General features: G+C 48.8%; 1 protein-coding gene and 1 long non-coding RNA gene across 3 annotated transcripts; both read right to left on the reverse strand.

Annotated features, from left to right (window-relative positions):
* Positions 1-10,880: 10,880 nt before the first annotated feature.
* Positions 10,881-18,782, reverse strand: LOC119516613. 2 transcript variants are annotated; one of them, XR_005213331.1, is made up of 5 exons: positions 18,599-18,782; positions 18,411-18,522; positions 16,293-16,486; positions 12,829-12,973; positions 10,881-12,342 (listed from the first exon to the last, which is right to left on the reverse strand). It is a non-coding gene; the product is annotated as an uncharacterized LOC119516613 (long non-coding RNA). The 2 variants fall into 2 exon arrangements; XR_005213330.1 differs by having other exon boundaries at positions 10,881-12,973.
* Positions 18,783-19,133: 351 nt separating this feature from the next.
* LOC119516902 (5E5 antigen-like) lies at positions 19,134-21,399 on the reverse strand. Its single transcript, XM_037813426.1, has 4 exons — positions 21,325-21,399; positions 20,577-21,102; positions 20,048-20,287; positions 19,134-19,350 (listed from the first exon to the last, which is right to left on the reverse strand). Exons 2-4 carry the CDS (start codon positions 20,809-20,811, stop codon positions 19,169-19,171), a joined length of 657 nt encoding a protein of 218 aa, XP_037669354.1. The 5' UTR covers positions 20,812-21,102; positions 21,325-21,399; the 3' UTR covers positions 19,134-19,168.
* Between the last annotated feature and the right edge of the window lie 5,091 nt (positions 21,400-26,490).

Consider the following 26,490-nt stretch of genomic DNA (forward strand, 5'->3'; position numbering starts at 1 on the left):
GTTATCCTCCATGTCATTTCCCTAAATTCAGAAAGGTAAAGAAACATCAAATTCAAAACCAGACATGTCTCATATTAAATAAAGTCTGACTATATATATATATATATATAAAAAGATTCATGGGTTCTGGGTTGTAGTTTGATAGTTTCAGGTATTTACTGCTAGCTACCCCAATTCTTTAGAACCTAAAAAGGGTTGTCTAAAGTGTGCGTAAGAGTGCCCACCAGAGTGACCTCTCAGCTCCTTTTGGAATCTCTCTGCCACTGAAGCTTATTTCATTTCCTTTTACATCCCCCTTTTGGTCAAGAAGACATTCTCCATCCCATGATGCTGGGTCTAGATTCCTCCCCAGGAGTCATATTCCACATTACCAGGGAGATTTGCTCCCCTGGGTTGAAAATTGTGGTAAAATATGCATAACATAAAAATAATTTCAACCATTTTAAATGTACAATTTTGTGACATTAAGTACATTGACAATGTTGTTTAATTTTCACCACTGTTTCATTTCCAGAACATTTTCATTATTTAAAATAGAAACTTGTATCCAATAAGCAGTAACTCCCCGTTCCCTCCTCCCTGAGACCTTAGTAACCACTCTTCTGCTTTCTGTATCAATGAAATTGCTTAATCCAGAAATTTCATATAAGAGAAATCATAAAATATTTGTCCTTTTGTGTCTGGCTTATTTTGTTCAACATGATGGCTTCACGGTTCATCCATATTGTTGCATGTATCAGAACTTCACTTCTTTTATGGCTGAATAATATTGCATTGTATGTATGTACCACACTTTGTTTAACCATTGCTCTGAGGATGATCAATGTGCACTTGAGAAGAATGTGTAAATGTATATTCTGTTGTTGGGTGGAGCGCTGTATATATGCTCTTTAGGTGTAATTGTTTTAGGGTTGTTCAATTCCTCTATTTCCTTATAGATCTTCTTTCTAGATGTGCTATTAATTATTGAAAGTGGTATATTGAAGTCTTCAACTATTACTGTGGAACTATCAATTTCTCCTTTCAAATCTGCCAATTTTTGCTTCATATATTTTGGGGCTTTGTTGTTACATGTAGATATGTTTATAATTGTATCTTCTTGCTGGATTGAAACTTTTCTCAACATATAATGTCCTTTTTTATCTCTTATAATCTTTTTTCACTTAAAGTCTATTTTGTTGGACAATAACAGTCACTCTGGCTCATTTTTGGTTGCTCTATGCATGGGATATCTTTTTCTACCCTTTTACTTTCAACCTAAAGTGAGTCTCTTGTAGACCTCATATAGATGGATCATGTTTTTATCCAATCTGCCATCTCCATCTTTTAAAAGGAGAGTTTAATTCATTTATATTTAAGGTAATAATTGATAAGGAAATATTTACGTTTGCCATTTAGCTATTTTCTTGCTGTATGTCTTATGTTTTTAATTCCTAAATTACTCCACAGCTGCCTTTTTTTGTTATTTAATTGATTTTTTTGTAGTGTAGCATTTTGATTCCCTTATTTCCTTTTTCCTATATATTTTTAGTTATCTTATTAGCAATTACCTTTGTGATTACAATTAACATCTTAAATTAATAACAACCTAGTTTGTATAATACCAACTTTGTTTCAATAGTATACAAATGCTGTACATTCCTATACATCACTGTCTGGGCTTCCCCTTTATAATGTTATTGTCTCAGATTACATCTTTATACATTGTATACAAATTAACATAGATTTTAATTATTGCTTTACACATTTGCCTTTTAAGTAACATAGGGGAAACAAAAAGCAATTACAAACCAAAAGAACAATAATACAGGATTTCATATTTACCTATGTAGCTACCTTTACCTATGTTCTTTATTTGTTCTTATGGCTTCAAGTTACTGTCCAGTGTCTGTTTATTTCAACCTGAAGGATCCCCTTTAGCATTTCTTGTAGGGCAGGTATTATGGTAATGTATGCTTTTAGCTTTTGATTATCTGTAAATGTCTTAATTTCTCCAGCATTCTTGAAGGATAATTTTGCCAGATATAGAATTCTTGGTTCACAGGTTTTTTAAAACAGGATTTAAAATGCCACCCCTTTACCGCCTGGCCTCCAGGGGCTCTGGTGAGGAATTAGCTGTTAATATTGTTGAGGATTCCTTGTACTTGACAAGTTGCTTCTCTCTTGCTGCTTTCAAAATTCTGTCTTTATATTTTGACAATTTCACTTTAAGGTGTCTTGGTGTGGCTCTCTTTGTGTTTATTTTACTTAGAGTTCATAGGCTTCTTGGATGTGCGTATTCATGTCTTTCTTCAAGATGGGGAAGATTTTGGCCATTATTTCTTCAAATACATTTTCTTCCCCTTTCTCTTTCTGCTGTCATTCTGGGACTCCTATGAGGTGGCTGTTGATGCACCTGACGGCTGGGTGGTGAGTCCCTCAGGCTCTGTTAATCTTTCTTCATTCTTTTTTCTTTCTGCTCCTCATACTGGATAGTTTCAATTATCTTGTTTTCAAGTTCATTTATCTTTTCTTCTCCCTGCTTAAATCTGCTGTTGTATGCCTCTCATGAGTTTTTCATCTCTGTTATTGTACTTAGCTCCAGAATTTGTTTGGTTCTTTTTAATAATTTCTATCTCTTTATTTTGTTGAGACAACACTTTCCTAATTTCTTTAGTTCTTTGTCTGTGGTTTCCTTTAGCGTGTTGAACATATTTGAGGCAGTTTATTTAACATTTTTGACTAATAGTTCTAATGTATCTGCCTCCTCAACGATGGTTTCTGTCACATTCTTTTTTTCCCCTAAGAATGGGACATAATTTCCTGTTTCTTTGTGTGCTTGTTAATTTTTTGTTAATAACTGGAAACTGTGAGTATTATGTTGTTGTAACTCTGGAAATCTAATTCTCCCTCTCCTCTGGGATTGCTTCAGCCATCGGTTTGTGACTTTCTCAAACTATTTTTGAAATAGTTTGAAAAAGGAAAGAAAGAAAAAGGGACTATTTTTGAAGTCTCTTCTCTCACTTCTGCCTGTGGGGGTGGAAAGCAAGGCTGCCCTCCATGCCAGCTCCCCAGTGATCAGAGGCAGCAATTATCAATTAGACCACATGTCCCTGGTGTTGCCCTTCCAAAGTCCTCACTGACCACCATGTTACACAGCTGGGGAATGGAGGATGGGGAAATTCACCTATAGTTATGGAAATTTACCAACATCTTCAGCCAGTTCTTCCCTGGAGTCAGCAAGTGTTTCACAAGACTCCAGAATTCCAAAATAGTTGATTTAGACAGTTGCTGCCAGTTCAGTAGTTGTCTAGTAGAAGCACCTACTCCTGGAGCTTCCTGCCCTGCCATCGTCCTGGAATATTCCTCTCATGGAGAGAGACCCCTGGAGATACGCCTTTTCTTGTTGTCTTTCTTTATTCCCTCCCTCTGCTTGAATCAGAAGCCTGTTCAGTCTTTTATCTATGAATACAAATTGTTTAGAATGGAAAGTCCTAGAAAGAAAGGAGCCTGCATGGCATGGGCTGGAGGAGTAGAGAGGTTTAAGAGACTGAGGGATGACTGGGAGAGGTGGTTAAGAGGGAAGGGATCTACAGAAAGGGAAGCTGCTGGGGAGACAAGGAGATGGACATGTCTGTGGGTGCCCTTCAAGGTTAAAATAAAGGCCTAGTACACCTACCGAGGTCAAGGCTGGCTGAGCTGCACAGAGTAGAGAAGCCAGTACTGATTCCCCTTAAAGGTGGGCTATGCATGATTTGCAATAGATACTTGAATCCAAATTAAAGGAGGTTCTGCTTATTTGTCTGGAGTCCATGTTTGTGATTGAGTGAAAGTTTTTGTTATTTTGTTTTTGTATGGACTTGTGTGTCTGGCTTTTTCTGCAGGTAAAGGAAGCTCATCTGTGATTGTTAAAACCTGAGGCAGTGTCCAGCTATCCCTGAGTCAAAGCATACCACGGAACAGAGGTGGGGAAGGTCCTGTTGTAGCATCTCATTTCCTAGAATAATGGTGCCCAGGAAGTCGGAAAGTAAGGGCTCACCCGGAGAGGGATGTGTCTTGATGCTGCAGCTTCTTGGAGAATGGATGACTCCACCAGGAGCCTGGCATTATGCCTTCCTGTGCGAAGTTATCAGGCTGTAACCTGCACAGAACCCCCTGTAGGGGAAATTGGTTGATGGGGAGAATTTTATAAATGTCTCATTCAACATGGGATAGTTAGAGGAAATTGGATTCCTTCAGGAGAGAGGAGCTGTCTCTAGCAATATGGAAGAATTAGCAAAAGGATATGAAGAGCCATAGGAATCAGTGGTGGTCACATACGAAGCCTGGACAGGTTCCAGGAGAGGACTGCACCTGATGTGGGATGCACCAGTTACCTAAGGCCAAGGATTTGTGGGCATGTGTGGGGAGTGAGGGTGAGCAGGGCAGGGGCATGTATGGGATGAGTAGGTTGGAGGTAGGATTGTAGATTTAGCAGGGAAAAAATACATACATGCACACATACATGAGTGTGTGCATGTGTGTGTGTGTGCACACATTTAATGCCCAGTTAAATTATTTAGTATAAGTATGTCACATGGAATATTTGGGGCATCTTCTAAAAGAACCATTCTGTTAGAGAGCAATGATATAACGAAGCATATTAAATACATCATGACATTAAATGCAAGTCTTAAAATTCATATACATCTCCACTTGTATTCACATGCAAAAAATATCTGAAATATTAAAATGTGTGGATTATTGGACACTAAATAAGTGGATTAAAAATGGCCTCAGGTTTGGAATACTTTAGTCTGGTTGGTAGTGGGTCAGTGGTTTTTGGCATTAGAAGTTAGATGTCAGTATTCCTAGATAAATCCACAGCTGAGGAAAAACAGAAAGGAGTAGCCTTAATTTTTTTGGTAGGATTATTCTTATGTTTACAGTCTTGTCTTCTCCAGAGTGCCGCCCCTGTTCTAGCGGCTGGTTGACAGGATGTCTGGACTGTGAGCTAGGTGGTTCTGCACATTTCATTTTCCATAGCAGGAACCGCAGTGGTGTCGGAAATGACTCTCCACGCACTGGCCTGCCCCAGGCAGACAGGGCTGTCACTTCCTGATGTGTTAGCAAGTGTTAGCTCTTCAGCCTGTCTGAGAAATGTGTGGCGGACGGTTTTCCAACAGGGAGGGACCCCTGAGGGAACAGGTTTCTCCCCTCCCCACACAGCCTTGGCTCACCAACCTAGAGAACTAAATAAATTGGGGAGGGATGGTAAGAAGATGGTTTGGGCAGTGTGAAAAGAGTGAACTAGGATTGTAGGTTTCTCACCAGCAAATAGGGGGCTCAAGGTTCCTGCAGGGCCGGAAGGGACAGTGGGAACTTGAGCCTCTGGATGTGCTCGGGGGACATGACTGGGGCCTGTGAGGAGGCCGGTTGAACCCCAGCAAACTTGCTAGTCAAGGATTCCACCTGCCCTTGGCTATCCGTAAGAAGCCCTTCATATTATGTGCTGACTCCTGCTTCAAAGGCCTGGGGTGGTGCCTCTCAGGAGGAAGATGAGGAAAGGAATGTTGTGGTCTTTGCTAGTTGGAACTCGTCTGATGTTAGGTCCAATGCCCCACTCATAATGTGGAGCTTTTAGTAATAAAATAGGTCCTTACAATCTTGTCAAGGCCACGTGGATGCTGGGGGGGCAGCCCAGGGGTCCAGTGCCAATACATGTTCACGTCAGCAATTGTCATCATCAGGTGTAGCTGACAGCCTGGGACTGTCACCGAGCAGGACTCACAGCAGCCACTGATTTTGTCACTCAGACCTGCCCGAGGTAAGGAAGAAAGAAGCTTGGTAAAGAGCTCCTTGAGAAGATTCAGATGCAGATAACCTTGAAGGGAAAGAAACAGCCCTTCTAGCAGTGAATTAGATCATGTTCTTGGCTGCGAGTAACCAAAAATAACTGACAAATTTAATCAGAGAAATTTACTGAGTGTTCACAGAGTTCACGAGAGCCTGAGGATGATGCCTGGGGATGGGCAGGAATCAGGGGTACTTTGGAAGGGCAAGAAGCAAGACATGGAAACACAGCAGCCTCATCAAAAAGTCTGCTCCAGTTAGCACCACTGACGCACCAGCTCCTCTACCCCATCTGTGCTGCCGGCTTACAATTCAAATCCCTGGAGAGAAAGGTGGGCAGGGCAGGCCACGCATGTCTCCATTCCTGTGAAATTAAATTGCTCCCCTTTCTGCAGAAAAGGCAATCACCCTAGCATTCTCCAAGACACACCCATTGTTTGCTCTGAACAATTTATAAGTTTAAAGATTATAGAAAGTAATTTGTACCCTTACATGAAACCTGAATTCACGAGGGGCTAAATACTTAAGGAAAAGTTAGGATGGGAAAAAAATCTATCTATTGGCAATAGGAACCAACAAAAATGTTTGTCTATCTCATTCTGGATTTTGGTTGGAAAATTTTTTTTCTACTCTCACAATCAGAACCTCCAATCCAAGAAATTAACCAAAAAAGGGTCTCTGGATAGTAACAGACAAGAAAATGAAACACTATGTGCTCCGAAACCGGGCCTTGTAGATGTCTGCTATGTGGGAACCGAGCTTGGATGTGCCAGTTGAGGTGTCGGTGTGCATGGCCCTGAGGCTCCCCTACGGTGCTGGAAAGAGCCAGAGCGGGAAGGCAAGTGGGTCTGGTAAGAAGCAAGGGCCGTCGATCTGTATGCTTGTCCCGGATCCATGCGTGTTAGGGACAGATTTGATCCATGGGGTGCTTTACAAGCCCATTTTTGCTAATTGCAGCCAATATTTGCATCTTGGATTGGATCCAGTCCATTGGCTGAACTCTTCACTCGTTGAAACGTTCCTGTTTGATGGTGGGATGGGACTGCAGGTGGCTAACGTAATGAGATATTTTAAAACACTAATCGGGGGTTTCCCCACTGCCACCTCTTTTTGTGCACAGTCTTCCCCTATTCAATCAGAGGAATCAATCACCTCAGGGAGGGCTGGGATTGTTATTATGGGAATGCAAAGAAAGAAATATCAGAGTTTCACTTCTGACTTGCAAAACGGGCTCTTTTTTTTTTTTTTTTTTTGAATCTGTGTAGTTCATCCTTATTTTTATTTATAGATTGTTCATACATGGTACATCCAGACTCATAAAAAGTTATTCATGTAAAATCATGTGCTGTCTAGGCCTCTTAAAAATGAATTTGGGACTTCAGTTTTCTTAATGTGATTTTTTAAAATTAGAAGTTGTAGGTTTACAGAAAAATCACGCAGGAAGTACTGAGTTCCCATACGCTTCCCTATTACTAATGCTTCGCACTAGCCCTTAGCAATGACTTCACAGAAAGGGATTATCGAAGAGCCAAGGTTCTGGCTCAAACAATAGATGGGAAAGAGAATAGGTGGGTGTTCTAGTTTGCCAATGCTGCCAGAAGGCAAAACACCAGAAATGGATTGGCTTTTATAAAGGGGGTTTATTGGGTTACACAGTTACAGTCTTAAGGCCACTAAGTGTCCAAGGCAACGCATCAATGGTAGGGTTCTGTTCTAGTTTGCTAACGCTGCCAGAATGCAAAACACCAGAAATGGACTGGCTTTTATAAAGGGGGTTTATTGGGTTACACAGTTATAGTCTTAAGGCCATAAAGTGTCCAAGGTAAAACACATCAGCAATCAGGTACCTTCACTGGAGGATGGTGAATGGCGTCCGGAAAACCTCTGTTAGCTGGGAAGGCACATGGCCGGCGTCTGCTCCAAAGTTCTGGTTTCAAAATGGCTTTCTCCCAGGATGTTCCTCTCTAGGCTTCAGCTTCTCTCCGAAATGTCACTATCATTTGCTCTTGGGGTATTTGTCCTCTCTTAGCTTCTGTGGAGCAAAAGTCTGCTTTCAAAGCCATCTCCAAAACGTCTCTGTAAACTGCAGTTCCTCTCTCAGCTCCTGTGCATTCTTCAAAGTGTCCCTCTTGGTTGCAGCAAGCTCGTTCCTCCTGTCTGAGCTTACATAGTGCTCCAGTAAACTCATCAAGGACCATGCGAATGGGCGGGGCCACACCTCCATGGAAATCTAATCAGAGTTATCACCTACAGTCGGGTGGGGCACATTTCCATGGAAACAACCTAATCCAAATGTCCCAACTTAATCTCCACTAATATGTCTGCACACACAAGACTGCATTAAAGAACATGGCTTTTTCTGGGGGATATAATATATACAAACTGGTACAGTGAGGAACCAGTTTTCCTGACACAGAAAAAAGCTTGCAGTGAGATGAGGGGAAGACCTTCCTGGGATTTGGACCCGAGAGAGGCGGGGGAGTCCCTGAGAAGGGAGGGAGATGGAAGTCCCAGGTAAGCCTGAAAGGCTCCTGAAGCCAAGGATCCTGGCATCTCTTTTCGCCAAGCACATAACACAGCATTAGAGCCAAGGAGTAGAGGCTGCTGGGTGCATGGGCCTAGGGACAGCCTTCCTGGGTGCCTTGCTCTCCACACCCTGCACAGGTACCACTGAAGTGCTGGAAGTGGGGTGGCGGCCCTGAAGCACTGGGGCCAGGTCTATGTGGGATAGAATGTGTTGAACAGGCAGACGAGGGTCCAGTGGGGTGGGGGAGGACTGGGGTAGAGCAAGAGCCTGACTTTACAGTTGAATTCTATAACCTACCAGATTTACCTGGAATTACTGAGACGGTGTTCTCTCATGCAGGCGTGGGTTCTCCAGAGCTAAGTTCAGTGATAGAGAGAAAAAGAAAATTAAAAACTTGCAACTTTGAATCCGCGTCCTGGGGACTCACATCAGTTGTTCCAGTTCCTTGCCCTGGGCCTGGTGCAATGTCAATGTTCAGGAAATGTCTGTTGACTGGCTAACTGAGCATGTGGAAATGCAGCTCTTCTTCTAGGGCAGGGGCACACTTGGAAGCCGCAGTGCCAGCTCTCCAGCCTTCGGGGTCCTGCTGTCAGCCTGAGGCCTTCACCTGTAGGCTACGCCCCGGGTGGCTTACAGGTGATGAGCATTTGGTTCAACCAGGGCATTTACTACCTGGTACTTCACGGTGAGAATGGAAGTGTTTATGCAGTATTTATGACCCAGGAGTTCATTTTGTATATGACAAATTCCTCTTTGTATACAGGGAAGGAGCGCGGGTACTAAGGGCCAGGGAGAAAAGGGGCAGATAATTTATTTATTCCTCCCCACTGTACTCTAGCAGGAGATGAGGGGGTGGGGATTCCAGAGTCAAAAGACAAACTTGAGAGTTAGTGTTATCACTAACCCCCATTTTATGACGGTTAAGTCGTAGCTCCGGTTACTACAGCTGGTACACGACAGACCTTCACATATTGGTTGAATAAATTAACCTGTGAAAGTGAGTCAAGTGCTCGAGGTCACAAAGCCTGAAATGACTCTAGGCTAAGAAGAGCATTCTAGGGTTGTAATCAGTTCCTCGGTGATCGTTATTAAATCTGTCTTTATGGTCTCCAATCTCTTGTTCATCAGTGTCTTGACTCGTGGATGTATGTGGGTACGGCCATCCTCCCTCAAAGTTGTAGAAAATGGGAGAACATGGGAAGGCTCTGAGCCTTGGAGATGGACAGGATGGAAGCGGAGAGAGCACACATCCTGGGATGTCTTCTCGGGTAGCAGGTGGCCAGGCTAGTGCTCAGGATGAGATCTGGGAGTGGGTCCAGGCCTTACAGAGGGAGCAGATTTGGATGGGATTCTGTGGGAAATGTTGGATAAACTAGCACTAAGTAAAAGCTTTGCTCAGCAGTAGAGGGATCCTAAATAATTAGTGAGGGGGAGCTAATCAGCTCACAAGTTCCTGATGGCAGAAGTTATTATCCCCATTCTATGGATGAGAAAACTGAGAATTTTCCAGGGTTCTGCAGGTAAGTAAGTGGCATTTCAGATTTGTGTTGACTCCTGTAATTGTCCAGAAAGTTTTATGGACTTGGCTCTCAATATTTATTTCACATGGATTATTTTAGAGACTGCACACTGCTTGAAAGCAGAGACTATGTCTCCTTTGTCTTTGTATTTTCCAAAGTCAAAACATAATGTGCAGTCAGAGGTCTGGGATCGGAGCCAGAAGGCAAGCTCCAGGAGACATGAAACACCCAAACTGTGATTGAATCAACCGACAAGCTCGTCCAGCGAAGCAGCCCTGGAAGGGAAGGCAGAGGCTCAGAGAGGAGCGAACCTCACACATCCCCCGAGCTGGCAGGCCTCCCGATGTCTAAATCGTCCCCAGCTCACCAGGCTTCTCTGTCTGACCCTGGTGGCGTGGGGGAGGGATCCCCCTTTCTGCTTCTGCACGAGCCCACCGCCAAGGTCGGGGATTGACCCCCGAGTTCTCTTTTTCTCTTGCTCTTTGTGACACTACATTCTCCTTCTAGCCTGGCATGCAAGGGTATTGAAAACAGTAACTCAGAATATCTTAGTGTCTGTGGGAGAAAACACAAGGACAAGACGATGGACAGAGCCTGCCCCCGAGTGTGGACATGAGTGGGTGAACGCATCCGGTGCGCCCGTGCAGCCTCCTGAGCGACCATCCTCTTCCAGGCATGCAAGTGTGTGCCCGAGTGCATGCATGTGCAAATGAGGGTGCACGTGGGCACAAGTCCTGGACAGCTAATTTACCCTCCTAGAAATCAACCTGCTAGGTCAGAAGAAGGTAGAACTTTCCAGACTTTTCAGCCATAAGAAAAACGTAAACCCAAACCTTGATTTCAATCTTCTAAAGGCAGTTGGGGAATATGTGTGATGCTTGGTATTGAAGTAAAACTTGATTTTTCAGAAACAAAAATGTTTCCTGAAGGGGCTTGCTTTTAGGAAACCTCATGAGATCTTTAGGAGCTAAAATAAATAGTGATTATGTATTATGCTTAATAAGGATAAACATTTATTATATCAGTTAGAATTGGCATCATTTATGAACAATATACACAGACATGCACTCATATATACATAAATAAATTAGGCACTTATCTCTCTCAGGTAAGAGAAATGCAGCAACAGGGACTCAAACAGATACTTGTATGCCAGTGCTCACAGCAGCATCAGTCACAGTAGCCAAAAGGTGGAAATAGCCCAAGCGTCCAACAGATGAATGGATAAACAAAATGTGGTATATACATACAGTGGAATATTATTCAGCCATAAAAAGGAATGAAGTTCTGATATATGCTACAACATGGATGAACCTTTGAAAAATATGCTAAGTGAAAAGAGCCAGACACAAAAGGACAAATGTATGATTCTACTAAAATGAAGTATCTAGAACAGGCGAATTCATAGAGACAGAAAATAGAAAACAGTTTACTAGAGGCTGGGGAGTGGGGTGTTTTATTTACTGGGTACAGAGTTTCCATTTGGGGTGAAGAAAAATTTTGGAAATAGATAGTGATGATGGTTGAACAACACTGTGAATATAATTAATGCCACTGAGGGTACACTTAAAATGGTTAAAATGGCAAATTTTATGTTCTAAATATTTTATCACAAAAGTGCAGCAATTGGCTGTATACAGCGTTGATACAGTAGCGAAGGGCCCCAGATACCACTTGGCTCACGTTCTGCCATTACCCTTGTTCTCATGGCCCAAAATGGCTGCACGTGCTCTAATCATCTCATCTGCATTCCAGGAAGATGCTGGAGGAAGAGGAGAAAAAGAGCATGCCTCCTCTTTTTAAGGGGACTCCCTGGAAAGGTCACAGAACACTTGGCTTACATCTGACTGTTTAACAGTTGGCAGTGGCTACATTAGTTGCAAGGAAGCCAGGAAAATGTAAAGTTTTAGTTGGGCTCTTGATTGCTCTGTAAAATTAGAGTTCTGTTACTAACATAAAGGGGAGAATGGAAACTGAGTGACAGCTGGCAGTCTCTGTCACATTAACATAGTGCTTTAATCTCTCAACTATATTATCCTGCTCTATTATCCTAACACCCTGCCTGGTGGCTAAGGCAGATGGTATCTCAAATTGAATTGTGAGCTCTTTCAGAAAAGAAGTGTCTTTTTGCCCCTGTCCCTTCAACCCGCTTCTTTAGCCTGGTATCTGGCTTGCTACTAAGTTCAACATCCCCATTTTCCAAGTGAGAAAACTGAACCAAAGGGTGCTGAGGTGACCGACAGTGGGGGCTCATGATAGTTGGGGGGAGACCAAAACCTCTGGCGACTCACCACCTCAGAGCTGTCAGGGACTCTGGAGATTCAGCATCTTTTTCAGGTTCTTGGGGATTTCAGGAGGAAAGCAGATCATCTTTCAGATTCCAGGTATGCAGTACTGCAGTTTGTCTGAGCGGTCACCATTTCACTTATGAATGACAGACTTTCTTGTTATGCAGAGAGAAATCATTTTTCTGCGTGTTTTTCCCTTTCGGCAAAGAAAACCTGAAGTCAGTCAGCCTGTGGTAGGTTTTTTTCCAAAGCATTTGAGATATCTCCCAGCCAGGTTCTAGCAGCTCCTCATCTGCTGGCTAAGTTCTCTTTTGTTTTTCTCTTGGCTGGCATGAGTGTCAGCCGGACCCAGCCACTGTGCTAGGTGCTTTATGTTCATTAATCACCTTAACTTGGTCATTGTTTGAAGTAGGTTTCCTGATCCCCATTTTACACGGAGGGACTGAGATGCAGGGAGGGCCAACGTGACACAGCCAGCGTGATGCTGAGTTTGACACTGAAAGATTTTTTCTTTTCTCTGTATTGTGCTATATCACATCATCTTATTTGAACCCTGCTCTCACCCTGTTTAGGGGCAGCTTATTAAATAGGAGACTGAGGGTCAGAGAGTGAGGCGGTGAGCCCGATGCCATCTGCTAAGAGCTAAGGTAGAGCTCAGGAGCCCGAGCCCCGTGTACTCCACCTGCAGGGGCAGCTGCCTCTGGTGCAGGCTCCGATACCGGACGAGCGGTCACAGGCTGCCTTCCGGCTCCCAGGCCTCCGGGCAGGACACCACCTTGGCAATGCAGATGGGAAAGCCAGAGGGCTTTCTGCAGCTCCGAGAATTCCTTAAAGAAAAGACAGGAGACTGGGACCTTTCAGGTAAGTGTTTTTGTTTTTTTTTGGTTGTTCTGTGGAGAAATAAAGGGCTGTGACAAGCAAATTATCTTTATATTCAGGAGTGATATTCAAAATATTTTAACAACTGCTGAGATTTCCAGTTGTATCCGGGCCAGGCACTAACTGTTTAGTTGCTGGATGGTGGGAAGGTCTGCAGGGCCCTGGAGAAGGGGCTGGGGCAATGGGGGGGGGATACTCTGGAAGCCTGGAAGAATGGCTCTTTACCAACCAGTATCCCAGTAATTCAGTCCCAGCCCTGCTCATACCCTGCGAGCAGCTACTGTGCTCCTGGGTATGTATATATTTCCCCCTCACATCCTTACCCAGCCCCTAAGGTGACATGTGCAAGGCTGTTCATCCCAGCATGGCGTGTGAGTGTGGGGGAGCTTGGGGGCATTCTGGGCATCTATCCCTGGGGGTTGGGGAGCACAATGTGTATGATGCACACAGGATAAAAATAATAGACCAGATGTGCAGAGAACAACAGGCACGGAGCTACATGACAACACTGTGTTGTGTGAAATGCACAAGACGATGGAGATGAAGGACGAGTTACCACTTAATGTCAACTAAGAAGGCGCACATCCCAAGCCACCACGTGCGTTTTACAAGGAAGCAAGCAAACAACAGGCCACCCCTCAGCGCACTACAATGTTTGCCCGTGCAAGTCAGCAGTGGGGAACAGCAGGCTACATTATAAAGCAGGAGAGCAGCTTTCTATGTGTTAGTGATAACAGGATGCCATAACTCAGGAATATTATTCACTTCACCCCCTGCACCCGAGGAAAGAAAAAGAAAAAAGAAACAAAGACGGAATCAGTTGGTGCAGCCAAGCAACCCTCACAGATCGCCCCAGCAGCCCCCAGAGAGGGAGGGTGGGGTGCCCTGGACCCGGACCACGGGGCACTACTGCCCACCCTGCTTCTCCAGAGAGAACTTTTGGCTCCTTCTCACCACTATATCTTGATGTGGTGAATGTTCCTCCTATTGTTTAGGTAATAAAAGATATGATTTTTTCAAAAGAAACTTTAATAATGGAAAATGAAAATGAAAAAATAAGAAGAGCAGAAAGACAGAGAAATAGTATGCACAGATTTTTTTTAATGTTAAGAAAACAGCGTTCTAGTTGGGGAGCTCTTGACCCTGTGTCTGGGCTCTGGCCTTCGGCCCCCTTCCTCCCGCATCCTGACCGTGGGGAGCCGGTTGGGCAGGAGCCACAGACACCCACGTCCCAGAGGGGTGCCCCTCCCCTTCTCTCCATCTGGCGGAGGGGGATTTCCCCATAGGCAATACCCAATGAGGCCAGGTGTTGCCCTTCTAGGTATCACATTTGCATATTAACAGGGGCCTTCCGGAAAGCTCTGGGAGGACTTCAGGGTCTGAGTTGTGAGATGATGGAGGACATCACTTGGGCACTTTTAGAACCCCTCACCACAGCGACGGCCATTTGTGTGTCCATCCCTCCCTGACCATGGTTCACTCTGGACGGCATTCCTCGTAATACCATCCTAGCGCAGGGCAGCGGCTGGTTCCCGTGACAGGCTGAGGGAAAGCTCACCCTCGGGCTAGGGGCTCCGAAGCACAGGGCACCTGCAGAGTCCCAGGGACTGAGGGGCACGAAGGTGAGGGAGCTGGGTTCGCCAGAGCCCAGGGTTGAGCGTCATGTCTGTGTCCGTGCACCTCAGCAGGCAGGACTCTGTCCCTTAAGATGGGGTTCAGCTGTGAGTGATGGACACCCCCAAATAGCAAAGGATTAAGTGAGATATGGGTTTGTTTTCCTCTCATATAAACACAGGCAGTCCAGGGCTGCCACAGTGGCCCGGTTCCTTCTTCCTCTGTGCTCTGCCATCCTGAGCACGTAGATCTACCTATGGGCCCAGGTGCCTATGTCAGATCCCACTACCTTCTCTGGACTTCAGGGCTGTGAGGGAGAAACAGGAAGGGGGCAGGCACTACCCAGAAGCTAAATGTGTGGTGTCCACTGATGTCCCACTGGGAAGATCTTGGTGACGGGCTCTCCCCTAATTGCATGGGAGGCTGGGATACATAGACTATATTTGGGGCCCTACCTGGGAGGCTGACTGATTGTTCTGGTTTGCCTGGGAATGAGGGGCTTCCTGAGATTTGCGACTTTCAGTTTGAAAAACAGACAATCTTGGGCAAACTGGGACGAGCTGGTCACCCTAGTCCCAGGCAGCTTTGGGAGATAATACTACTCAGGAAGCAGGAGAGAGCAGATCTTGGGGAGGAGGTGCCCAGCTGTCTCTGCCATGGGGGTCCTCTCCACTCTTCTGGTTGGAAATGAAATTCCATCATACTAAGGCGGTTCAGAATTCCTCCAAAGGAAAATCTGTCAGGTTGGCACATCTGGTCTTTGGTGCCTTGGGTTTGCTTTTCTGTACCCTCCCATGCAATCTAATGGCCTCAGTTTATCCATCCAACCAATCATCCATTCATCCATCCCATCATCCACTCATCCATCCGCCCACCCATCCAACCAATCATCCACTCATCCATCCATCCATCCATGCATTCACCCACCCACTCATCCATCTATCCATCCATTCACCCACCCAGTTATCCATCTGATCATCCATCCACCCACCCACCCACCCATCCACTGTTTTTTATTCTTACAGCATTCACTGGGCATTTCTAACCGGCCAGGCTCTGAGAAGTACCACCACATAGTTTCTGCCCTCAGGGAGCTCACAGCTTAGTGCAGGAGACTCATCCTAAGCAGGTGATGGTAGTGAAGGAATATAACTGCAATTGGAGGCTTATGCAAAGTATAATTGGATACAGACTAGAGAATGACTGAATTTGGTTTGCGAATCAGGATCGCTTCACAGAACGGGTGAGACTGTGCATGATCGTGGAAACCACACAGGCGTCTGTCAGATGGGGAAGGAAGCAGCAGAGGGATGGGGCACAGGCAGGGCAAAGGCTTGGAGGGCATGAGATGAGCACAGTGGGAAGATGAGCTATTCTGTCAGGGTGGAAGGGAAGGACGATGTGTGCACAGCAGGAAGGGAGGATGTGGGGAATGGGTAAGGAAGAGAGAAAGGAGTGAAGAGCCTCAAATGTGATGGAAAAGGTAAATTGTGGCCGGATTATGAGCAATCTGGAACGCTATCCTTCGGGGTATTTTTAGGGCCTGATGTCTCCGACAGAGCCTTTAATATACTAATACACAGCCACAAGGTGGATATAGTGCACAATCACCCAAAGCATTCACTCATGGAGCAGGTGTTTTGCGGAACTCACCTTGGGAAATGCTCGAGGATCCTCAGAGATCACCTCCAAGTCTCCAAGGAGAGTTCCTTTGTGTCTAAAGACATAAGGCTGTATTCTGTCACAGAGTTTTTCTTTCTTTAATAATTTGGAAACTGTCTCTGTTTGTCTATAGGAATGTAAAACTTCTGGAGCTGGCAACGACCTTGGAGCTCATCTGGTCCAGTCTGAAACCGAGAGCCAGAAAGGAGATGTCACTGAGCTGAAGGAGGGCAGAGGGCAGGGTTGGAACTCAGGTCTCTGGACTTCAAGACCGTAAGGGTTTAAGGCACTTGCCATGTAAACATAACACAGCGGGGCGGTTCAAGTAAGCACACCAGGAAGTTTGTGAGAGTGATCACTGCCACAATAATCTGAAACAAGTGTTTTAGTTACTTTAGAGCTAAATTTAGTCTTGAGCTACCTGGTATCCATAAAGCAAAGAGAGAAATATGATGGTTTATATGATTTCTTTTCAATTCTGACAACAGGTAACCAAAAAACAAAGAAGTCAAAGTCCATGAGGAGCACGTGGAACCGATGGGCAGCCCCGCGAGCTTCCAGTAGCTGCATTTGCCAACATGCAGACCCCAGGAAAGGGCCTAGAAAGTTCAAGTAGAGGTTTGTCTACTGGAAGGCAGAGACAAGTAAACAACTAAAGTACAGTATGATGGGTGCTATAAAAGAGGGAAGCACAGGATGCTGAAGGAGCTATTGGAGGATCTCCTGGGGAGACGGAGTTTGATCAGCAAAGAAGGGCTTGGGGCTGGGAAGGGCATTCCAAGCGGAGGGAGCACGGCGGTCGAAGAGGCAGCCATGAGGGGGCCCCGTGGGTGTGGGGAATTGCAAGTGCTGCCATAAGTTCACACCGGCTGGAGCGCCCGACCTTCAGGCTGCTGGGTAGAAAGTGACAAATAAGTGGCATCAACGAATAAATGTTACCTATTACTATTGATACCTTCTTCACTCTCCACCTTCCTGCCACAGATGAGAGATCTTTGTTTTCACATGTAGAGCTGCTGAAATTTAAAAAGCAAATGAAGACTTTCTGTTTCTGCAGCTGGTTTGCCTGACATTTTGGCTTTAGTAGAATGAAAGGTCAAGGTCAGGAGTGGATGGGAAGAGGGAAGGGAGCACATGGTGGGGTGGAAAGGTGGGGAGGAGATGGGGACCCCCAAAAGTGTGCATGCAGATCAAGATGGCCACGGAAGCCTGGGGGACAGCCGGCACCCGCTGCACATCTGCTCGGGCTGTCTCTGCTGACTCTGCAAGTCCTCTCTGAAACACATGCAGCTCTACTGTCAAGAGGTTTTCCTGGTTTTCTTCTACTTTAAGACAGGATGGGCCATCACAGCATGTGGCATAAAGACATTCTGATGGAGGAGGAGGATGTAGGTGTGTGTGGGGAAGGAGGCAGTTAGTGAGGTCAGAGCACGCTCTTGGGTGATGGAATGGGTTATAGACAGACACAGAGGGTGCGTGTGTGTGTGTGCATGTGTGTGCCTGGGCTCAACCTAGGTGAACTTTCAGGCATGCCTTATGGTTGATTCAATGCTTTTATGCCTCTTATTTTCTTTGCTCCTTCCAACCACCCTTTGAGGGGTGGAGTTTTCTTATTCTACAGCAGAGGAAACCTGGGGGGCTGTGACTTGACCCCAGGGCTACCCCCAGGGCATAGCGGGATGAGAACCCCGGTCTGACACTCACATCTGTGTCCCTTCTGCACCCCTCAACATGCACTCAGTGGAGGCTGTCCCTAGACCCCCCTCTTTCCTTTGTCGTCACAGACGCCACAAGGAGCCCCACCTGCCACCCACCGTGCATGCCTCCCGTCCAGCTCACGTGCCAGCCAGACCCCTTGAGAGGCACCTTGCTCCCCGACTCTTCTGCAGTGCAGATGCTCTGCAGTGCTCAGGGTTTCTGGACATATTTCACTCTCGAGTAAACGAGGCTGGACGTTTTGGATAAACTCAGTGATTTAAAAATGATTTAACTGCTAACTGCCGGGCCATATCTGGGAAGGTTCTTCTAAGGTGCTGATAATATGTAAACATATTTTTAGCATAATCTTAGCTCTTATGCTAAAGATGATGAATTGAGTATGAAAATTACCTTCGTCAGCCCCTTGAAAACAGCAGTGTAGACAGATGTTTTGGATCCTCCCTTGAAAACAGAGGTGTAGACAGATGTTTCGGATCCTCTTCCACAGCAGAAGGGGCAGGCTCTGAGGAACCAAAGGACCACGGGATTAGGGCCAGAAGGGCCGGAGACACCTGTTCTCCCACCACCTGCATCCCCACCTTGCCTTCTAGAGCCGAGTGGAAAGGCTGGAGTCAGGAGGTCGTGGGCCTCCGAGGGAAGACTTAGGCTTCAGCTTCTCCTCGGCCCCTCTCGCGGGCCACCACCCTCTCCTCTCAGACAAATGTCCCTTTAAGGCACAGGTGGTGCAGCCCACCAGGTGTGCGAGCCTTGCTGCCTGCTCGCGGACTGCAGGTGTTGACCACAGAACAATTAGAAAACCTCAAGGCCCCGGGTGGTCCTCTGGCCAGGGCGGAGCAAGCGTCCTTCGCCCCCATCCACCCCCGCTTGCCTGGCGCCGGGCGGGAACCGAAACCCGGTGGTCTTGCTGGGTGCGTGCCTGAGGCGAGGGGGCAGCGGGGGCTGGGCTGGGGGCAGCTGGAGAAGTGAAGCGGGAGCCCCGGGAACACTGGGTGCCTTCGGCTCGGAGGCAGCTGGCTCCAAGAATTACTGCAAGTCTGCACAACTTAAAAAATCTGCAGTTCGGGGGCGGGAGGGGGAGCGGGGGGTGGGCCCCCTCCCGGGGTGGGCCCCCTCCCAGCCCGTCTCCCTCCCGGCCCGAGCGTTCTCGCTCAGTGCGGAGAGGGCGGCGATGCCTTCCGGACCGCGCGCCGCCCTCCCCGAGGTCCGGGTTCGCTCCCCAGCCTCGGCCGAAGGCACCTCCTTCTGCGCGTCCGTCCTCTGGACCCGACCCGTTCTCCTTTCGCTCGGAGCGTCTGTCCAGCCACCTCTTCCGACTCGGTAAGTCGAGGACCTGCGCGTGGAGGACCGTCTCGTTCTGCGCGGAGAGTCGACTTCCCGGGCAGCGGGGCCGGGGCGCACCCGGCAGGAGCCGGGCGCTTTTCTCCCTCGCACTTTCTTTCTCAACACGCTGGGGCCTCGCGGCTGCCTCGGAAAATCCCGGCAAACGTGCACCGCGGCGCTGGGCCGCGACTTTCGGGCACCGGCCGCGGGGGAAGGCGCCGGCCCGGGCGGCCGCGCAGGTGGGAGGCGCGGGGCTCGCTCGGCCCCCGCCCGGCCTGGGCCGCCCGCTCCCGGGGTGACGCTGCACTTGGGCCTCGGCCGGGCGGGGCCGCCCCGCCGCGCCCGCCGTTCTCCTGTCGCCGGGCTGACCCCGCCGCCCGCACCGACCCGCGCCCTCGGCCCCGTGCGCCCCGGGCTGCGGGCCCGCGCGGGGCGGTGAGCGGAGCCGGGACCAATGGGGCGACGACCGAGCGCCTCGCCCCGCCTTACCCAGTCTCGCCCCGCCTCGCCGGCCGCTCCTGGGCGCCGCGTTCGCGCCGAGCCTCGCCGGGCGGGACCGACAGACGGACGCACGCGGGGTTGGCCGGCGCACCCCGCCGCGCTGCGGCGGACGCGGGGCCGCGCGGAGAGGCCCGATCCCGGCGCCGCGGAGCCGGCGGCGCAGCGCGTAGGGAGCGGGTCGCACCAGGGCTCCCGCAGGTACCTGCCTCGGTCCCGCCTCCCCGCGCGCTCCGTCCACTTCCCCGGGAGACCCCGCAACTTGGCCGCAGCTCCCTCCGCCTTCTGCCGCCCCCGCCGCCCGGTGGTCAAGGTCGCGGGTGCACGGTCCCGCAGGGCTCCTGTCCGGTGTCCGGTCCCCGCGCCCGCCGTCGCTGGAGCCCAGAGGCGCCGCCTGTTGCGCGAGCTGCGCGCGGCCGAGCCGGGGTCCGGGTCCCTCCGAAAGGCGCCTGGAGGGATGTAGGATCAGCGCTCCGGGGCGGTAGGGGCGGGGGGGGGGGGAGGAGGAACCGCTGGAGGCGGGAGAATCGGGGAGCCGGGGAAAGGCGGCATCCCGCGCAGGGGCATCCCCGGGGCGTTTCCCTGGCCGGGAAGCCCTTCCTTCCCTTCCTCGAGAGGAGGCGCTTTCTTGGCGAATGTCCTCGCTTCCCCGGCCGCCTGCTCCGCCTTCTTCCCTGCCCTCCTGTTTGCCCTGCAGCGGCGCCGGGCGCCCCGGGACAGTTGCAGGGAAGAGCGCACCGAGAACCCTGTCCTGGCGCAGCGCTGCGCCCAGGGCCTGTCCGCGCGTCCGGGGTGGGAGGGCTTGGAGCTTGGGGAGCCGATGTGGGGTTTCCGGTGGACCCTCCGCATTTAGATCAGTGGTAGTACTGGGGGTGGCTGAACCAGGGTCGGGGACTCTTGGGACGATTGGCTGGCGCGCCAGCCAGACCTGCCGGCAGGGGCCGCGGCGAGCCGGGCCGGGCGACTTTCGCATTGCAGGGCTCCTTCTGCGGCCACCTGCCTGCTCCGTCCCTCCTCGTCTCTTTTGGGAAAGGGGCTCTTTTTGCTCCCTTGCGGTCTCCACTGGCTCGGCGAGGTCGAGCCAATAGCCGCGAGCCCAATTTGGGCTTCCCGAGGAGGGGGCAGAGGCCAGCAGAGAACTGCCTCCCCCCCGTCCGGATGACCAGGGGACCCTGGTTTGATGCGGGGGCTGGGGGGTGGTTTCCGCCTCCCCTGGTCCTCAGAGAGTTGGCCGGAGTTCTTGGGTTTCATCTTTCCATAACCCCTAAAGAGAGTGGGGCAGGGGAGGAAAACCAGATCAGCAGCCTTTCCCTCACTTTATTTGCTTATGTGATTTACATAACCGGTCCCTTAGAGCTGTGTTGCCCTCCCCCCCATCTCTTTTAAACTATTTGCAAATACCTGGCCAGGTAAACAGGAAGCAAGCATTTTCCTAACCACCTGCCCCATTGCTTAAGGCAGATAGATGCCCTAGGGCTTCTCCTACCTGCACATCTCAGGTAGGAGAAGTGGAATTGCCTCTGCAGTTGAGTTTGGTGTCCTGTGCTGGTCCCACTCCTTTCGTGAGTTGTCAACTCCGGGAGGGCACTGGTTCATCTAGACCTGAGAGCCTGTGCTGGCAGCCCACCCTCGGGGGCCCGGCTCTGGGCTCTGCTCTGGGGACACACAGTGGGAGATGACGTGGTTTCTCCTTCCAGGCTTTCCTTCTCTCTCATCGGCTTCCTTCCCTTTCCTGTTCTGTTAAATTTGTCGTTGGAAGAACTAGTTGTAAATACTGGGATAGGGAGGAGAGGATCGTGCTGAAATGCTTACAAACTCTGACTCCAAAGCATGTTGGGAATGCTCTAAAGAGACTTGTGGGGTCTGTTTAGTTCAGATGCTTGTCTGAGCTATTATTGCCTGGAAAATCTGTCCCTGGATGAAGCCGTTCATGGATGCAGCCAAGCTAAACTTTTGCTGGTCAAATTTATGAGAGCAAATTGGGAGATGGGAAGCAGAGTTTGATCTGTTCCAAAATATTAAAAAACCAGTGCTCTCAGGTTTGGACTTGCCGGAGAAGCACGAAGTATTTGTTTTGAATTTTTATTTAAGAAAGAAGGGGGAAGCGTGGGGACTCCAGCCTCCTCTTCTGTCTTTGGAGAATTTTGCCCTCCACCGCAGTCCTTTCCAGGTCCTGCACCCTGTGCTCTCCAGCACATCCCAACGTGCCCCCAGTTTGGCACTTGGGGTCCTGGATGCTGCAGTGTGTGTCAGCTCCAGAGAGCAGGCACCATGGTGTTTTCCTCCTCCTCCTCCTCTCCTTTTTAAAAATAGATAACATTTATTGGTGCATACTATATGCCAGATACTTTCCCAGGCACTTTTCCAGCTGTTATCTCATTTAATCCTCAACACAGTAACCCCGGGAGGAAGCCTGGCCTGAGTTCTGCACCACGAGATGCCGTGGGAGCCCGTGGAGACGGAGCCCCTACCCCCTCGCTGCGTCCTGAGGCTGCGGGAGGCAGCCACATGGCGGGGTGGGGGCAGCTTGAGCAGGGAGAGACAGCCGTCCAGGGCAGGTGGAGTGTGTGTGTGGGGTGTTTATTGCTCCTGCTCACAGGCGCCAGGATGCTGGGTCCTCCAGAGGGTCTGCTCTGCTCATATTCCCAAGGAGATGTCGGAGAGAACAGACCAGGACATGGGGACCTGATGCTCCCTCTCGGTGGCTGCTGGACTTAACACAAGTCACTTTGCTTCACTGGGTCTCAGGCTTTTTAGCGATGGAGAAATAGACCTTGAGTATTTAGCTTTGCCTGGTACTAGGTGCTGTGCTGAAAGCTGGAGGTGCGTTAACTCATTGCACCTGATGACAGCCTTAGCAAGGGGCTTCTATTACTGTCGCATTTCAGATGAGGAAAAAGAGATAACTGAGTAACGTGTGCAGGTCACGGTCAGGGAGATGTGGAGCCGGGATCCTGTCCCCAGACGTCTGACTTCAGAGGCACTGCACGCTCCGACCTCCTTTTTATCCCTATAGCCCATCACTGCCCTCTGCTTAGTAGGACCTCAGACTGAGTTTGTTGATCGGCGACAGACGGAGGTGGCCTGCGTTACCAAGGACTTTTGGGCCCCGTGTGTCAGCCTTAGATGGAGCCTTGAAGACCATGCTAGAAAAACGTTCTTTTTCCTTTTGCCAAAACAGACTGCTTTTCAAAGGAATTCTGACCAGCTGGTTGGGAAAAAGCGAGACTGACCATACAGATCTTGGGCTAGGCAAACATTCCAGAAAATGTGTGTGTGTGTGTGTGTGTGTGTGTTTATCAATAAGAGAAATCCGGAAAATTGCAGAACACTTTGCACTCTGAGTCAGATCTGTCAAGTCACTCAACCAGCAACCAGCCCACATGTGCTCACTGTGCGTGTGCCCGTTCCCCGCTCTCCTGGTGCCGAGGGCAGGCAGGCTCCAAGATGTGGTCTAAGAGCTCGAGCTTGCAGTGGAGCTAAGACTCAAGCAAACAAGCATGAAACAAGACAAGACAAGATGCTTAATACTGAATTCCCAATAAAAGTCACCATGATGTAACCACGTTTGTATGGACTGTTGCATCTTGCAAAAACTTTCACTTAGTTATCTCATTTCAGTCCTCCTGCACCTGAGAGAGGCAAGGCAGAGGTTAGGAAGCCCATAGTGCAAGTGAACACGATCAAAAAAAGGGGGCCTTGGACTCAGCTAAAACCAGGGGTTTTCTGAGCCCACATCCAGCATCTTTGTGTCTCACCCTTCTCTGGAAAAGGAGGAGGAGCGTTCCCGGAGCTGCCAGTTTGGAGTTTTATCCTGAATCTGGCTTGTGCCTGCTGGTCTTTGCTAGTCCAGTGACACTTGGTATTCCTTTGTGCAACCAGGGGAGGGGGAGAGAGAGGTTTTTGTATTTTGTTTGGAACCAAAAGTGTGACATGCGAGTCCTGGAAAGAAACCCTAGTTATGACGAACACAATAACAAGGTTTGGAAAGTGCAGTGAAGTGTAGACACCAACGTAGAAGGATCGTCATCCCTGTCTTCCTTTGTTGTTTCTCTAGGTCACCCTTTGAAACTTTGCAGCACGGTCATGCCCACCACTTATGAACGTAAACACTTCTTGCTAAGTTAAAAGTAGTTACTAGACCAGATTGTAGCATGTTTCTTTGTGGGCCTAGCAGTCCCGCTCTCTTGGAATCCTGCTGCACCTTGCCCCATGGTTTTCTTAGAGTAGGTGCCTTGTGAACATTGTCTTTAATTGTACGAATGTTGAATAATGAAGGCCCAAGTTCTGCTTTCAGCCGATGAGGTTTCAGGGCAGCAGTTCACCCTGGCCTCTCCCAGCCTGTGCGGGCTGGCTGAGGTTCCAGCCTGTGACACCTCCTGCCAACTCTTGCGGATCAGTCAGCCGAGCTCCTCCCAGATGCTCACCAAGGTCAATTTAGTGATAAACTTACAACGTGAGATATATTCTCTCTGCCTGCACAGAAACTCATAAGCATTCGTTCAGTAAGTATTTTTCTGCTGTGTCATGCACTATGCTTGGTGCAAGGTGGGTGCTGGCGAAGGAAACCGATGTGGTGGTGGGTGGGAGGTAGGTAGGAGACAAACTGTAAACCAATCGATGCAAAAATGTCAGTACTATCCGTGAATTCTCGGAAGGACTTCCTAGGAGAGTGTGATAAGAGTGGAAGGGTCCTGGAGGAAGGGACATTTTGTTCTGAGGGATGGATAGGAGTTCGAAGGGTAGGAGGCCGAGAATTCCAGGCTGAAATAGTGTGGGGATTCTAAGACAGGCGTGAGCACTGAGCATTGGGGATGTGGAAAGACCAAAGTGCCTGAGGTCTGGGAAACAAGGGCAGGGATGCTGTACTCTTGAAGCCCGGTTACGAATCTTATCATTCATACTGAGGGCTGTGGGAAGGAATGGATGGAGCTGTCGCAGGTGAGTGTCTGGAGCCAATTTATTTTTATACCAGCTCTCCCAGGCTGAAAAGAGTTGGTTGGAGAGTGCAAGAGTGGAAACTGGGAACCCAGTCAGGAGGCATGTTGGGGAGGTAGGGCTAAAGCCTGAGCGATCACACTGGGATGAAAAGCGACTGGGAGTTGAGGAAGTGGAGAGCGTCCACGTATGCCCTTGGGGAACTGAGTCCAGCTCCGCAGCAGATGGATGCACACACACCCCTGCGTGCAGAGTAACCTGGTACCAGCAGTCCTGGAAGATCAGAGATTTGAATCCTAGCTCTGGTTCTTTCTCCAAAATGGCCGGCCACTTTGGGCGTATCTTGTCCTTCTCTGTGTTGTCTTCACCCAGCCTGGTGACTTTGTGATTTTTTTAAAAAATATGTTATCTCCCTACAAATATTCTTCTTTCATACAGTCATTTGCACGTGCTTTATACGCTGAATTAGGAGAACTCGGCATGTGCGTGGGGGCTTTTGTGGTGGGAGCCCAGGCCCCTGCTCTTTGATGATCACCAATGGGCTCCCTTGAATTGGCTTTGGTGGGGGGACCCCAGTCAGAGCCTGGTGGTGAGGAGACCCTGGGCTCCTGCAAGGCAGATGGGGAGTGGCCCCCGATGTGCATCCGGGCAACTCTGCGGCCAGAAGCCAACTCTGTGTCCCAGGAGAATCCTTCCTCTTCTGGCCTTCCCATCACACGAGGCTCTTCCTCTCTCCCCGTGGCTGCCTGGTGGGCAGAAGCAGGAGAGGTTGGTGTGCTCTGACTTCAGGGAACCTGTGTTTCAGCAGAGTGCACTGGGCTTCAGATCAATAATGAAGATCCTCCAGGGGCCTTAAGGAAGGCTAGAGTACTCCACAACCAATTGATCCTCCTAGGGATTGGGAGTATAACGACTGTAGAGTTGAAAATGACTTCAAAGATCATTGGCCTCTGGAAATGCTGACATATCCTGGAAAACAAGTAAGAGCATTGAGATAAAAGAATGCCAGCAGATTAAATCTTTAGACTGGAACATGCTTACATTTCTTTTTTTGCTTCTATTATTCTATGGACCGTTTGCCCGTCCTAAGCCCTGATTGATGTGCAAGGTGAATCTGAAAGCATTTCCCTGATTTACTTGAGGTGAAGAATTCAATTGGCCAAAGAGATGGGAGAACTTCGTGGTTAAAGTCTGTGGTTTGAAGGTTTGGATGGAGAGGAGAGGCCTGGGCTCTGGGAAGGTCTTTTCAGCATTCTTGTCCTTGAGGTCAATAAATTGCATTTTATCTGGGTGTTGTTATCCTTGTGGGTTTTTAAGATCCCAGTTTTCTAAGTGTGGTGCTGTCAGGAGGCCACGGGCAGCAGACCTGACCACCTCATCCCCGAGGCTTTCTTCCAAGGCTGAGCCTCTTTGGCAGAGCTGGTCTCCTCTGGGCTAAGGGTATAGTTGGAAAGTGCCATTATCTGGGCAGTGAACATCTGTCTGCGTGTCTGTCTATCAATCGATTGATCGATTTGTCTATTTTTGCCAAATTGTAAAAAGCTATTGATGTCCCCACCACCCCCATCATCTCCTTAAATCACAAATACTGTTAGGTAGGCCTTCTTGAGTGTGAGAATAGGAGTCCTGACAGTTCACAGAAGGCCTGAGAGCTTTGTTTTATTCAGCAAAGCTTCTCCGCACTTCATGACGATGTTAGAAACCGAATGCCAGG

Source organism: Choloepus didactylus, chromosome 20 (genome assembly GCF_015220235.1).
Source record: "Choloepus didactylus isolate mChoDid1 chromosome 20, mChoDid1.pri, whole genome shotgun sequence".
Classification (NCBI taxonomy): domain Eukaryota; kingdom Metazoa; phylum Chordata; class Mammalia; order Pilosa; family Megalonychidae; genus Choloepus; species Choloepus didactylus.

Coding starts and splice junctions, on each gene's coding strand:
- LOC119516902 (XM_037813426.1), bottom strand. CDS start 20,811: ATGCGAAAGTCGCCCGGCCCGGCTCGCCGCGGCCCCTGCCGGCAGGTC. Junction 20,288..20,576: donor GCGCCAGGACAGGGTTCTCG/GTGCGCTCTTCC, acceptor ACATCCCTCCAG/GCGCCTTTCGGAGGGACCCG. Junction 19,351..20,047: donor CGCGGGGAGGCGGGACCGAG/GCAGGTACCTGC, acceptor CTCCACGCGCAG/GTCCTCGACTTACCGAGTCG.